Here is a 13885-nt window from a genome sequence, read left to right as displayed (position 1 = left end):
TACTCCGCTTTCAATGTGAGCAGGTTGGAGCGTCACTGGGAGTGAGATGGAAGGATGCATCACGTAGGGATGGTGGGTTTAGTCAATGCAATCGCAGTCACGCCGCTCATCTGCTTGGAATTAGAGCTACACCGCATTGCATGTTCACCGAGAGGAGCAGCTGCGCCACGGGCCATGATTCACTGTTTGTCCTTGAAGTGTTTCAGCTCCCACCAGCACCGGTGCACACACACACACTGGTACACACACACATACACACACAAGCACAGCTTGTTCTGTGAGGCAGTGACTGCTGCATCAGAACATCATGACCAGAGCTGATAAAATATGGATGTTTAGGAAGAAAAAACAGAGCAAAGCGACAGAGGAGGAGTCCAAAAATAGAGGTGCACAAGACGCATAAAGGGAGGAATGACGAAGGGAAAATAGAAATCTATAATTGTCTTGAAACAAAAGGTTCTGCAGCACTAAATAACAAAAAAGGAAAGGAACTCGTGGCGACTTTGAAAGCTGAAGCTGTCGAATTATGAAATGAATTGAAGACAACATGTACTGAACAGTTTGGACAAATGACCTCTTGCGGTTCTTCACCGCCGTGGGAAGATGACCACTGTGCAAAACGAACCAAAAAACAGAAAGAAAAAAAAAAAAAAACCCACACAACATTTCCTGTCTGTATGAAAACTCTTAAATCAATAATTTCTTTTAATAGAGAGGAAGGAAATGAAGTGGCTCCTCAAAAAAAATCAGCCAATGACTTTGGGCTTTTTCACGAGATGATGGGTTACTTAAGGGATGATCCAAGGGGGAGCATTATGTATCAAAAACAACTAAGTTAATTATACGCTAATGCAATTTGGGGCGTGGTCGTGCCTTGACTGCATGAGAAGGCTCCATTGATTTCTGTGACAGACAAGTCGTCCTTTTTTAAAAAGAGTATGAACGGTTTGGCAGTGACAGCCTTCCTGTCTCATTTTGCGATGCGACGGTAACGAGATAAAGGGAGCCGGCATAATGAGATGCTGATGGGGCAGAGTCTTCCCAATCAGCGGGAGCGATCGCGGCAAAGTAGCTGAAGGAGCTTCCGCGGGAGGGCAGACAGGCGGCGCCCGATAATCAACAATAATCAATGACACGTCACCGGTCGGAGGCGGGAGAGGGGGACGTCTCGTCGCACCTTCCCCCTGCTGAGGAGACACCTGATGGTCATGTGAGCAATATGCACCATCACGATAAAGGTCGGATTCGGCGTCGCTGCAGCAACCGAAAAGTATCTCGAACAGACACTGATTGAAACTGTACGAATCTTCCTCCGGAGCTGGACAACTGTCTTTGTGTGCCTTTTATGACCGACAACAGAAGACCATTAAAGGCCCAGTTGTATTCCGCTGATATAATTTGCAGGAATTGGTTTTATTTTTATTTTACTAATCTGTCACAGATAAATAACTGTCACAGTTATTTATTCATATTATTATTATTATTATCATCATCATCATCATCATCATCGTCACCCCTTGTAATGTAAATGTCGAACAAGCTTCTCTGGACAAAAAACGAAAACAACGTAGCACGCCATGCTAATTTACAGCAATATGGAAGGCGTGGTGCAGCAAATGCTGCAAAAGTGTGGGAAAAGCAAACACAATCGGTCTTCTTGTTTCATTTGTTGGACCTCTAATGAAATTTGTCACAGTTCACTTCCACATCAGTTTGAGGGATGAAAAAAATAACAGAGAAAATCGTCGACATTTAATTAAGACGACGGTCCATGGACTTTCTAGATGTGGTCGGCGTTATTTTGGTGCGGTGAGAACCGTTTGTTGGCGAGATTGTTCGACAGACAGTAAAAACTGGCCAGTGCAGAACAAGACAAAACGCTTTATGGCAGATTATGTAACCTGGGATGTTGATGCCACAAAGCACTTCCTTGCGGGCTCATTAATCGTGTTATAGGGACTCATTTGTAAGGCCAGAGATGGGGGATAAACAAATTATTTTCTGTTTTTTGTTTTTTTTTGTTTTTTTACTGTAATGAAGCTGGCATTGAATCTGAGAAATGTCGCCAGAGATTCACTGGCAACTGGCGACACTGGCGACAGATCAAGATAACAGAAAACACATGAGTGTCTCGGCCACTTTTTGGTCCTGTGCTAATGTCCTGATGTAAACTTACTCACAATTTGCAATGACCTTGACTGATTAAAATGTGGGATATACAATTAAAAAAGCCGTTTGAGAGTTTTAGGAATCTTAAGGTTCCCTTCAAACAAGGAGGTCATTTAAATTGACGCCAATTTGTCGCCGATTTATAGGACTTAATGGGTCAATGTCATTGTTTTGTTTTGGGCACACTTAATGATGTTTGTTCACTGTTTGGTTGTGTCCCATTTCCTCTCTGCTCTATTTTTTGTGACAGAATTACTGAGACAGGAAACCACAGAGTTTGTTGGAAACACGTATTGTTGTTTGATACAAAAAAAAAAAAATCAAATGATCAACCTAGAAAGGGAACCATGGATTGGAGTGTGGACCAACTAGATTTGTAACTGATTGGATGGTCGAACTAGACTTCAACGAGAGGCTGAAAAATGAAGAGTAAAACAAAGCACTGTCCACCGAGGAAAGTTTCCGATTGTGTTTTCGGCTGGCAAAATTCTTTTCAACTCTAAACCATTTTCTTTGGGACCATTTGGGCCGATGAAATCTGAGGGGTCCAGCTGGCTGGCAAAGTAAAATGTATGTAGGAGTTAATTAACTGTAAGCGGGGGAACACTGGACTTTCAGGGCAACTAGGCTAGGCTAGCTTTAGCAGTAGGGTCACAACAGATTTCCACTCAGTCTTCCTGTACAGCAGATTTCCAATCAGTCTACAATGTTTGCAGGCTGCCCTCTAGAACCGTCTGCGGGACCCAGACCTGTCTTCTCTCTTCTGTCCACCCGGAAACCCTGCTCACACTGCCCGCGCCACATTGTTTCCTTCATCTTGTTCTGGCCCAGTGGACACAGGAGGCCCAAAGGCTTTGTCCCCATGATGGGTCATCTTCAATGGACGCCCTGTTTGACCCCTTCCGCCCCCTCTCTCTCTCTCCGTGCCAAATGAGATAATCAGAGCCGTGGCAGGGACCGGTCAGCTGCAGCTCATTAAATTTGGAACGCACCACGTCTTAATCAAGGCGAGCGTGACGTAACGCGAGGTAACATGAGGCGGAGTTCATTGGAGTCACCTGCTGCCAAATGGAGTAATGGAGCCGACATGTGAGGCCGCCGCCGCGCATGAAGACTCAATGAAGATGAAGAAAAAAGGTCCGACCATCTGACCAAAATGAAGAGCTTCGGTAGCAGGTGGGAGAACGGCAACATCCTGGCACCTCACTGCGGTGGGATGGCACCCCCCGCCCCCTCCCCAGTCCTCCACCTGGAATTGTTCCATGGTTGTTTCGATCACTCTGTCACGTACAGCATGTCTGAGCCGGTCGCACAAATCCTTCAGTAGGGTTGTTGGCAGGCCACTCCGTTCTCACCACCCTGTGATCACTGTGGCTCTGCTGGGGCAACACGGTCACCGTGAAGTTTGGGATTAGGTGCCAGATTGTATCGTATAGTTTAGTATGGTTTAGTATAGGATAGTATTGTATTGTGTCGTATTGTATCAGATAGGTTAGGATAGGATAGGGAGTCCTGATAGCTTTCAGGGGTGACAATCCTTGTTTTGGCCAAGGATGAGATGCCCCCACCCCCATGACCACCATGATGGGGCACCAAACCTAAAGTTGTAACTCCACCAGTGCAAGAGTGGCCTCCAGACTCAGCACTTGGAACACGAACCAGAATCAGCAGGTGGTGCCAATCACCTGCTGGCCAAAAATTCCCCAACAACTCTTCACATTTAAGTCAATACCAAGTGATGGATAAAGTGTTCTTGGCACATTTTTGCCTTGGGGCCTCACCCACTTCTCCAACATGCCGGTCCACACGCAAAGTCACGACCATGACAAACAACAGCTCCTCAGAGAGGGGAGTGAAGAATAGACGACGTAGTTGTGATCAACCAGAGACACAAAGCACCAAGCTTTTGCTCGCAGAGTTTTACTTGGCAAGACTGTCATAGACAGCCAGTTTCAGACGTTGACGGATGAAAGAAAAGGTTTTGTTTAATTTGTTCAGGAGGAAAACTGGCTGAAGAACAAGAGAGTCGACATTTGGAATGAGAGCCTAGATAACATTTTTCACTTTGTTTTTGTGCCTTTTTTGCCTAAAAAACGCACCAACAATCAACTCAGCGGCGCCAATATGTGTTGCTTTTTTCCCAGCTACTCCACGCAATGCCCCCGATTCCCTGTGCTGGCCGCTGACTTCCTTTTTCACTTATCTCGAAGGAAAAGTGAATTCCAGGATGTGCAACTACAAACAATAAGACCGCAGCTCCTGTTTAGGCCATCGTGATTGCGACAGCAGCAACAAACGGGGCACTTTTTCACCAACAATCTGCTGCAAGAAAAGCCAATGAATAAAAGCGTTTCCGTGCTCTGCTGCATGAGCACATTTTAATTTGGCTGCACTGCTCTGACATGGAGCTTTGTAGTATTTTAAATCATGCATATATATCAGATAACAGTACACATTCAGTTGTGCTGCATGAAACATCTGGAAGGAACATGCAAATATTTGGAAAACAACCAAACACACAGGCCGCCATGTAAAAACACCAAGAGTCAACACCCATTCGTCATTAAATAGAGGGAAACGCTCTTAATTGTTCACTGTATTTACTCCTTTGTGCTTTCCGTCTCACTTCGTTTCACCGTCGGTGCTCTTTGACCTTCCCGCCGACCCCACAGGGACCTAAACCAATATCCGACCTTTAACCCCCCTCCCGGCCCAAAAACAAGCCAATAAATCCAAAGGGTTCAAACCGAGCGTGAACGGAGCAGGTGGCGACACATGCAAAGTCATTAGCGGCCGCTTTCCAAATATTCATTCACACGGCGGCGAGCAAATTTCCACCGAGGTAAGAGTGCCGAGTCAGCATGAGCGCTCAGACGATGACAGCTGGCACCAACATACTGCAAGGGTGGGGAAATGAAAAGCAGGCACGCCAACTTAAGAGATTCATCCTTTTGCTTTGTTTTCCCCCCAAATGGAAGCGCAAGAGAAAAGAAAAGCCATAAATGGGCAAAGGAGAAGCTTCAGTTTAATGGGGGGGGGGGTTACGACGTCCTCTTCCATCAATGTATGGCAGGAATCCGTGTCATCTATTATTCACGGCGGGGTCATTAAGCTCATCAGAGGTCATTAAGCCAACATGCTGGATTTAATTTAGTATGATTGACGTGAAGGACACATAAGAACAGCGAGATCATGCTTCAGCGGGCAGAAACATCCCATCCCCCTTTGATGGTTCATTACTGAGTTTACCATTAATTATTAGCCTAAGGTCTCGGTTTTGTGTTTATTTTGAAAGAGCACAACATTTCTCTGCATTCACGCATATATCATTTGCCATGATCAAATGTATCTTTGCATTTATTTCAATGGGGATAAAAGCGATGGAAGTCTTGATGGTGTAACCAGTTACTTCTAAACAATCCCATCCTCCATAATAAAGCATTTCCACTCAAACTGCGTGACTGTTTACAACCTGCGGGTTTATCTGAGGCGAGCTGGCCGCCCTCCCTGCCTGCCTGCCTGGCGTCTCATTGGTGCAGGGCTGCAGACGAGTCCGAGGCATTACTCAGCAGAAAAACAACAGGCGCGCGCGATGATGTTCCGCAGCGCGCGCCGCCGAGCTGATGGTGCGCGCCAAGTGCGCAGCGGCGACAACTCTTCCTAAACTTCACTCTAGATGTTTGTTTGGGTTGTTTTTTTATTTTATTTTATTTCATTGTGCAGTGCAGTGCATCGATGATGGGATGAAGGAGCCGCGGCTCCGCCTACCTTGCTCTCCAGGACGCCGCTGCCTCCCTCCTGAGGTGCTGCGCTCACCTCGGCGCTCAGCTCGCCGGCGGAGGCTGACACCGAGCCATCCTCCTGGATCTCCTTCCCGTCCCGCTGCGCTGAGCTCTGCTCTGCTCCCATGGCCAACAGTCACACACACGGCTGAACTTTGACGTCGTTCGTGGAGATGCGAAAAGACAATAGGGTGATAATTAAAAAAATAAATAAATAAAAATAAATCAGACAACTGAAGAAGCAGCAGCAGCAGAAGAAGAAGAATGAGCGGCAGCCCTCCGAAACGCGACCTCGACTGGGTATCAGGGCGACAGAATCTACATGGTCCGAATTATGAGCGCCGACAGTGAGGCTCCGCCCCAGGATGGCCTGGATCTGGAAGTGATGGAGGGGTGTGTGTGTGTGTGAGTGTGTGTGTCTGTGGGTGGTGGTGGGGGGGGGGGGGTACGGAGTAGGACCAGCAAACTCTGTTCAGGATACATCACCCTCCCACACCTCTCCTCGCGCGCGCGCACGCGCTTCAGCATCACAGCAGCCGGTGCAGATGATGACGGAGGAGGAAGGAGGAGGAGGTGAAGGAACTGACAAACAAAAGGTGGTGGTGGGGGGGACCTGGTAAACCGAGATGCACGTGTTTTGTCCCGCGGCAAAAGAAACCAGATCTACGCGCAGGAGAGTTCGATTCAAGCTGTTATTTAACAGACAAAACACAACCAAAACGAGTCCCCCGGGTAAGGAAACCTGACACCGTCTTTGGCTTGTCAAGTGGTTAAAAGTCCCATTTAGGCAAAAAAATAAATAAATAATGTTTTTGTTTGTTTGTTTGTTTGTTTGTGGCCAGTGCAGAGTGAATTGCGAAAGTTGTAAAAAAAAAAAATAAATAATAATATTTTTAAAAAAATTTTATAGTAGGATTGATTAGAATAGACAAACTGACGCATGTTGTATCCAAGATAGCTAAAAAAAAAAAAACAAAAAAAAAAACGTTTATTATTTGCAAAAGGAACAAAAAATAATTTATTTTTGATTACTCTGTCAATACAAAACATACATAATGTTGATGACGTGATCGATTTGCAAAGTTAAGATGAAAAGTCTGATCAAGAGCCACCTAAGATTTTTGTATATTTTGTGTATAATATTAAATATTTACATAAAACGAAATGTTAGGATTATATTAACACATAAGTAAAGTAATTGGTGGAGTTGCATGTTATGCCTTTAGCTCCATGAGTTCTCTCATGGTACACTGGCCTCCTCCCGTCAAGAAACCTGCGTGAGGCAAACCCTCAGATGTGTGAGTGTGTGTTGTGGTTGTTCATCTGTGTTTGTGTGTCAAGGTAGCACCGCCTTAGCCCAGTGACAGCAGAGACAGGCTCCACCCACGAGTGCAAAAGAAAGTAGATCTTGAAAATGAATGAATGATTAAATAATATAATAATGTACTAAATTGGATGAAAAATGTATCAAAATAAATGGGTTTATCATATTAAAATTGTTTATTGTATTTTGTAGATCAAGGCTGATTTCTATTCTGATTGGCAAACGACACACACAAACATTGTCCATGTTTGTGTAGGCGGCATGCAACATATCTTCGCTTGAAGATGATACGCACGCTCGGGTACAAAAAATTAACCGCAGGCTCAGTCATGTGCCATTTTCCGCAGTACTTACAACTAATTACAGGCTGAGCGCTCACAAGCCAAGTTTGCGCAGGTCCCGGACTGAGGAGCGCTGCCGCTGAACCCCAAAACAAATACACAAAACACAGCTTAGCGGCACAAACGCTCTGGGAAGAAAGAGAAACACACTGACAAAACAAAAATGGCAACCAAAAAAAAAAATGATGTTGTAGAGTTTACAGATAATCTATCATGTGAGACTCCTCCAACTGCAAGTCCGGGATTGGGTGTGGAGTAAAAAAAAAACAACTTTATTTTCTTGAAGACAGATACATTGGAGATTGACTATTAAAACTCATTCTTTCATACAAAACCGTTTCTCAAGATTCTCAAAGGTCTTTTGATGTTGTTTAAAGGTGTAATTAAAGCAATTATCTTGCAATTGCAAAACCCAACACACTGTTGAATGTGGGAAAAGTAATTATCCGTGACTGCTAAACGATGACGCATCGTCACTCTTGATTTGTTAATAACTGAAAAACATTTTTAAAATGCCACTTTATTGATTTAGCACAAATATCTGCATATGACCATCTTTTCCTCCTGTTCATCTGTCCCCCCCCCCAAAAAAAAAAAAAAATTACAGCTGCCGTGGTGCCAGGCAGAAGAACAGAACAGACAGCGTGTGCATAAATGAGTTAGCCAGTGACCTTCAGCGCTGCCTGGCCAATCAGCTGAGACGCTGATGTCATCCGGAAGGATCCAGGAAGGACGGGGTGGGGGAGTAGAGTAAGGTGGGCGAGTACCGTTCTCATTAGGGGGGGGGGGGCTTAACCGGACATGTCATGATCTCAGTCACAGTCACACACTCACTCACTCCCATGCACGCACACACAACCACATCCAGCATGAGTTGAATCTGGCAGAAAAAATAAAGGATGATGTGAATGTTTGGAAGGAAAAGAAATATATGTATTGCCACAAAATGCATCGCTACATGGATGTTGTACATTTATTTATTGTCCTTTTCAGGATAATTGGTTTTACTTCCCGTATTGCAGATATTACACCAACAATTTTACAAACACAGCTACCAAAGACATATCACTACTGTACCCATTTCCAGTGTTGTTGGGATTACTCCATAAAAGTAATCCAGCTACTGACTACTCCGTTTAAAAGTAATCCAATTAATTCTTTAACTACTTTGTTTCCTAAATAATCAATTAGTAATTCCTAATTACTTTAGTTTAAAAAGATAAATTAACGGTTGCTCAGTGCTTTGGAATGAACTTTATTAAGTGAAAATTTTGCAATTCCAAATATTGCCTCTTTCCTCCGAACATGAATGAATGTTTGCTCTCTGACCGCAAACTGCGTATTTCACATGCACGCCTGCATCGTCAATCTGCGACAGAGTCATTTTTGGTTGTTTTTCTAAATTTCAGACATTTTGTGGATAATAAGACATGTTTAGTTAGCTTGCAAAATATTTAGGAAAACTAATGAAATCATTGAAATAATTACCAGTTTTGCCACGGTAATCCTGTTACATTACTCCATTATTAAAAAAGTAGTTCGATTATTATCACAGTAGTGGATTACTTAGTAATGGATTACTCGCCAACACTGTACATTTCTTTCTCACAGGTTTTCATTTTCATGTTGACTTTACTTTTGCCACATGGGGTGAAACTTGTTGAATTTCATTTTCTCCCAAGGCAGCCACCTGCATCACTGTCCAGAAGAAATTGTGCTTCCACCTGAATGGTCACACATAGTAGTAACAGTTATTTGCTCAACAGGAAAAACAATCCCTCATGACTCCAACTTCATACTTGGAATTCAGTGCGGTTTTGTTTTTGTTCCGTTTTCTTGTTTTTAGCGGTCGGACGGTGGGAAGCGTACAGTCAGACAAGCGGGGCGATTTAAAGAATGCAGCCCTGAGGGTCAATGTCTGGTCGCGGGCACCGAGCGAGGGTCCACCTGGACGACGGCGAGGACGGGAACAAGCACACGAGCCCTCGTAGCATCATTGCGACTTGATTTACAGCAGACACATACTCAGACAGCAGGAGCTTAAAAGCTTTCGCTGACATCATGCCGCGATGTCTCATCCTCTGTTCCCATTTCAAGTACGTTCCCACAATGCCTGGATGTGCGGTGAGGACTGCAGTGACTGGCACATACACCCTGGTCCATAGGGTATATTTGCTTATGTAAGCTGTGTTGTTTTTCTATGGGCCTCTATGGTTGGGTTACAGCCTCAGCTGCTACTTGTCCGACACCTGAAGTTGCGCCAGACTCAGTTTGTTGACAATCGTGTGTCCCAGCACAAGGTAAAATAGACTTCAGTGACACTACGGTTCCCGTTGCGTTAATAATGCGAGAAGTCCTGCGACACGATGCATCGCAGTGTCAAAATTAGCATGAATGTGCCCTTAAAGAAATTACACCAGGTACAATAACCAGTCAGCCTGCTACTCCTGAAACCAGGGAGAAGCTGGTTCTGTAGCTGCACTTAAACATCCACACAGGATGTTTACCATACCTCAGCATGGTGCTACTGTAGCGGCAGTTTCAGGATTATTGAAGCCCCTTGCTCTCCACCGCCGGTAAATAGTTACAGTTCAACTCCGACTCTGGACTGTGGGGGGGGGGAAAGGACCTGTCCTTGGTACTGAAACTGGCCAGATCTTAAAGAAAAGACGTTAAAAGATAAGGTCAGAGATCTCAGAGTCTTGATATGAACAACCCAAACTGGACAAAACAAGGTTTTTCCAAGGTATTTCTGGCACAGCCGCACACACACGTCTATAAATCTGTCAGCAGCCAAAAACAAGAGGGTTTACACACACACACACAAGTGTAACACTGTATAAATGACAGCATTCCTGCAGCCTTCACTGTAGTTTAACAGGCCGATGCTGCCCCGCGAACACACAATAACAGGCCAAGCAGGTGTGGAGTGACGGCGTGACAGGCACGCACATACACACACATCTACATATGTTGGGTCCTGCAAACCAAAACACCTCATAATGACAGCTGTTGCACCGTGATGTGTGACCTGTTAATGTTCAGGCACGCTTCCTACATGGAGCAGCCCCCTCTGGAAGTGAAGCTACACACAGACTTATAAAGGATGAGGTGAGGGGAGGAAAAAAAAAAACAGAAAGAAGGTAGATTTGCATGGCGGCTCGTGACTGAGGGAACAGGAAGACTACAGGAAAAGAGCTCTCGCCCAGGCAGCAGATGGGCTGAACCGCAAAGTCAACGGCAAGTGTAAAGAGCACACAAACAGAGGTTTCAGGTAAACACAAGGCGTTTATTTGAAGCACACACACACACACACACAATGTTTTCACAAGAAGAAAAATGTTCTCCAGGGCAAATCTGAAACATGGCTTTTAAACAATCCCACTGAATTCAAGATAGTCTACAATCATCAGAAGTTGCAAAACTGAGTCTTTGTCTCTGGACCGCCCCTCACCCAAAGGCCTTTTGAGAAACCTGCAGAGTTTCATGATTTTCCCAGACATCACAACCTGTATTGGAGAGATGCGAGATCAAGTGGGAGGCTCTCAACATTAGATGTGACCAAATGTTGCACAGGTCTTTAAAGCACTTGGACACCACTGATGGTTATGTCAAAAACTGCTATATTATTGTTCTATCCATTGAGCAAGAGTGACTGTAATAAATAGAAAACTTGATTTTTTTTTTTATTTATTATTTTTTCATTTATAATGTCCTCTGCTTTTCTTTGTGGACTCTCCTTCAGCAGGTGTAAGGCTCAAGGCAGAACGCCTTCTTATCATTCGATACTATTAAATCACAGAGCAGTGAAAGAAATTGTGCCGGTGAGCTGCATCAACTTGGGAGTGTAAACATCGTCATCACAACACAACAAAAAAGAAAAGACACGTTAACAAATGGAAATTAAAGGAATATGGCAGCGCTTGAATGCATCTGTGTTTTTAATTGGCGATTTCAGTTCAGGCTGCACAGCAGTTGGCACATTTAGCAAGTTTCAGAACTTTCAGCAACACAATGGCTTTGTTTGTGCGTCCAACAGCAACATAGTTCACACCGACAGTGTAATTTTAAGAAACCGTAAACCCGTTTTAGCGCTTAAACATCACAAACAGTAACATCAAACAGTAACAGTCAAAGGATTTCTCTCCCGAATGAACCTGTGATGTTTCAGATCGAGGAGAGAGTGCATTCCGAACAAACAGGATTGTGCTGGAATAGTTAAGATTGTAACAGCGTTTAGGGATTTATTTATGTTTTTATAAAGTACCACCAAAGTAAGGGAGAGGGGGAAAAATATCCTTACATAAGGAGAAAATTCACAAAAGGACAGTAACAGCGTGCGTCAACACAGTGAAACACTAAGACTGAAATGAACTCCTTACGGTGAAAATGCCAAGGAAAATCTGACACTAAACATCATCATGGCGCACGTTTGATTTTGGTCTGTCATGCAGATGTGCAAAAGCAGCAGAGAGCAAGCGGTCCTGTTAGCAGGTTAGTGCAGTACAGGGAGAGAACTGGAGTGTTTGATTTAGAAGGTGGAGGGGATGAGGCCGTCCCGCAGCGTGACGCTGAAGGATTATGGGAACAGGGGAGCGGCCGTGGGAATGAAACCTGTTGAATCCGACTGAGAGGAACGCTGGAGCGACTCAGAGGGAGAAGCAGTTCTGTCAGTGTGTGTTAAAGAAAGCTGATAAATCACAACATATCTGCAAAAGCCGTCTTGAAAAGGCCCAGATGGGAATCCGGAGATTGGAAAAATACTTGTGTGTGTGTGTGTGTGTGTGTGTGTGTTAATTGGCCGTCCTGAGCGTGCTCAGAAGAGTCCGGTGATCTCCTCGGTGACCGGATCCAGGTCGATGTCGTAGAAACAGGGCCGCGTTGGCAAACCAGGCATGGTGCTCATCTGAGGAGAAACGCAGCAAATAAAAAAATAGGATGCAATCCTTTCAGCTGTTCAGACCATTCATGCATTTCATTTTGTTTCATTAAGGTGGAAGCGAGAGCTGAAAACAAGAAAATTAAGTTTGAGAACATGACTTGGAATGCGACACTGCATTTAAGAGAAGGAAAAAAACAGATCACATAAAATGTCGAAATCACCATAAGTATTTTGTTCAGGCACATTCAACATTCTAGAGAATAAACTAGCGGCGTATTTAAGGTTGAAAATTAATTGCCATTGTTATTTTTCCTCAATATTCAATGAGCTCATCTAATTGTGTGATTAGTACGTGAACATTTGGTTCCATGTGAAATTTAATTCCACCATCTTTTAAGTTTCACCAAGAACACGTTTCAATCACCGATTCCCAGTAGTGATGTGCATATTGCTGTGGTTATTGATATATCGATCGCTGATCAGAGTAAAAAATTTTTCCAATAATTTGAAGAAAATGTCGCTATATATTTATTTTTGACCACAGCCGCGGCAACTTGCTTCCGACTGCTGGAATGCACCAAAGCACTTCTATTATAAAAAAAATTTATAATTTTTTTAAAATTTATTTTTCTTTTCTTTTGTTTCTTTTTAATACGTCAGGTTGTTAAGAAATGGTGTAGCTTTTGGGACCGTTTTACAAACATCAGTCAGATGAGACAGAAAAAGCCAAACTGCCTCTTAAATCTCGGCTGAAATATATGAAAAACAAACACTAAGGAGAGTTGGGGCTCTTACCAGGGCCACTTGTCAGCACCATCCTAAAACACATTTAGACCAACGGCGTTCGCCAAAGACCAAACACAAGCCACATGTTTCACATCCATCTTCAAGCAGCAACCTGAACCAAAACCTGGACTTGTGATTACAACCTGCATGACATTTTAAACCTCCCATTAAAGCTCCTGCCACAACACAGCTGTTCCACGACACAGGAGCATCCACTCAGAGTCGCTACCAGACGCCGTGTCACCGGCGTAACAATACAGCCAAACTCTCCAGGTTCAATGACTATAATCTGCCCTCATTTAACTCGGGGCAGACGGATGATCAACGTGTTGACAGCCTACACTGCGGGCCAGTGATGAGCTCCGCCAAAGACAAGGGCTGCTTTGTCGTCACTGTCACCATAACAGGGACAACAAGAGGCGGCCTCGCGAGATATGAGACGGGGTGGAGAGCCGTCCTGATTACTGCGAGGGGAATGCAGGTATTAATATGCTTCACCCTTTATTACATACATTTTGGATTTGTCTGAGCGAGAGAGACCGCCCAGTTTTTCATTTTTGGAAGAATTAAAGTCTGAAGGGAAGGTCGTAAAATGAAGTTT

The 13885-nt window shown here is 44.1% G+C and overlaps 2 protein-coding genes across 2 annotated transcripts in view; both read right to left on the bottom strand.

The window, feature by feature from the left end:
• The window catches only part of akap12b (A kinase (PRKA) anchor protein 12b), a 35509-nt gene extending 29244 nt beyond the window's left edge, over positions 1 to 6265 (bottom strand). Inside the window, exon 1 of the mRNA XM_076013615.1 lies at positions 5938 to 6265. Coding sequence (XP_075869730.1) covers positions 5938 to 6078 — 141 coding nt within the window. The 5' untranslated portion in view covers positions 6079 to 6265. The remainder of the gene's footprint in view (positions 1 to 5937) is intronic.
• Positions 6266 to 10884: 4619 nt separating this feature from the next.
• The window catches only part of mthfd1l (methylenetetrahydrofolate dehydrogenase (NADP+ dependent) 1 like), a 31834-nt gene continuing 28833 nt past the window's right edge, over positions 10885 to 13885 (bottom strand). Inside the window, exon 27 of the mRNA XM_076013509.1 lies at positions 10885 to 12522. Coding sequence (XP_075869624.1) covers positions 12433 to 12522 — 90 coding nt within the window. The 3' untranslated portion in view covers positions 10885 to 12432. The remainder of the gene's footprint in view (positions 12523 to 13885) is intronic.

The sequence above is a fragment of the Nelusetta ayraudi genome, unplaced genomic scaffold (genome assembly GCF_046127955.1).
Source record: "Nelusetta ayraudi isolate G7.1 ecotype Tasmania unplaced genomic scaffold, CSIRO-AGI_Nayr_v1 ptg000151l, whole genome shotgun sequence".
In the NCBI taxonomy this organism is placed as follows: Eukaryota; Metazoa; Chordata; class Actinopteri; order Tetraodontiformes; family Monacanthidae; genus Nelusetta; species Nelusetta ayraudi.
Note: the sequence above shows the minus strand (reverse complement) of the source record. Positions and strands in the feature narration are given on the sequence as shown.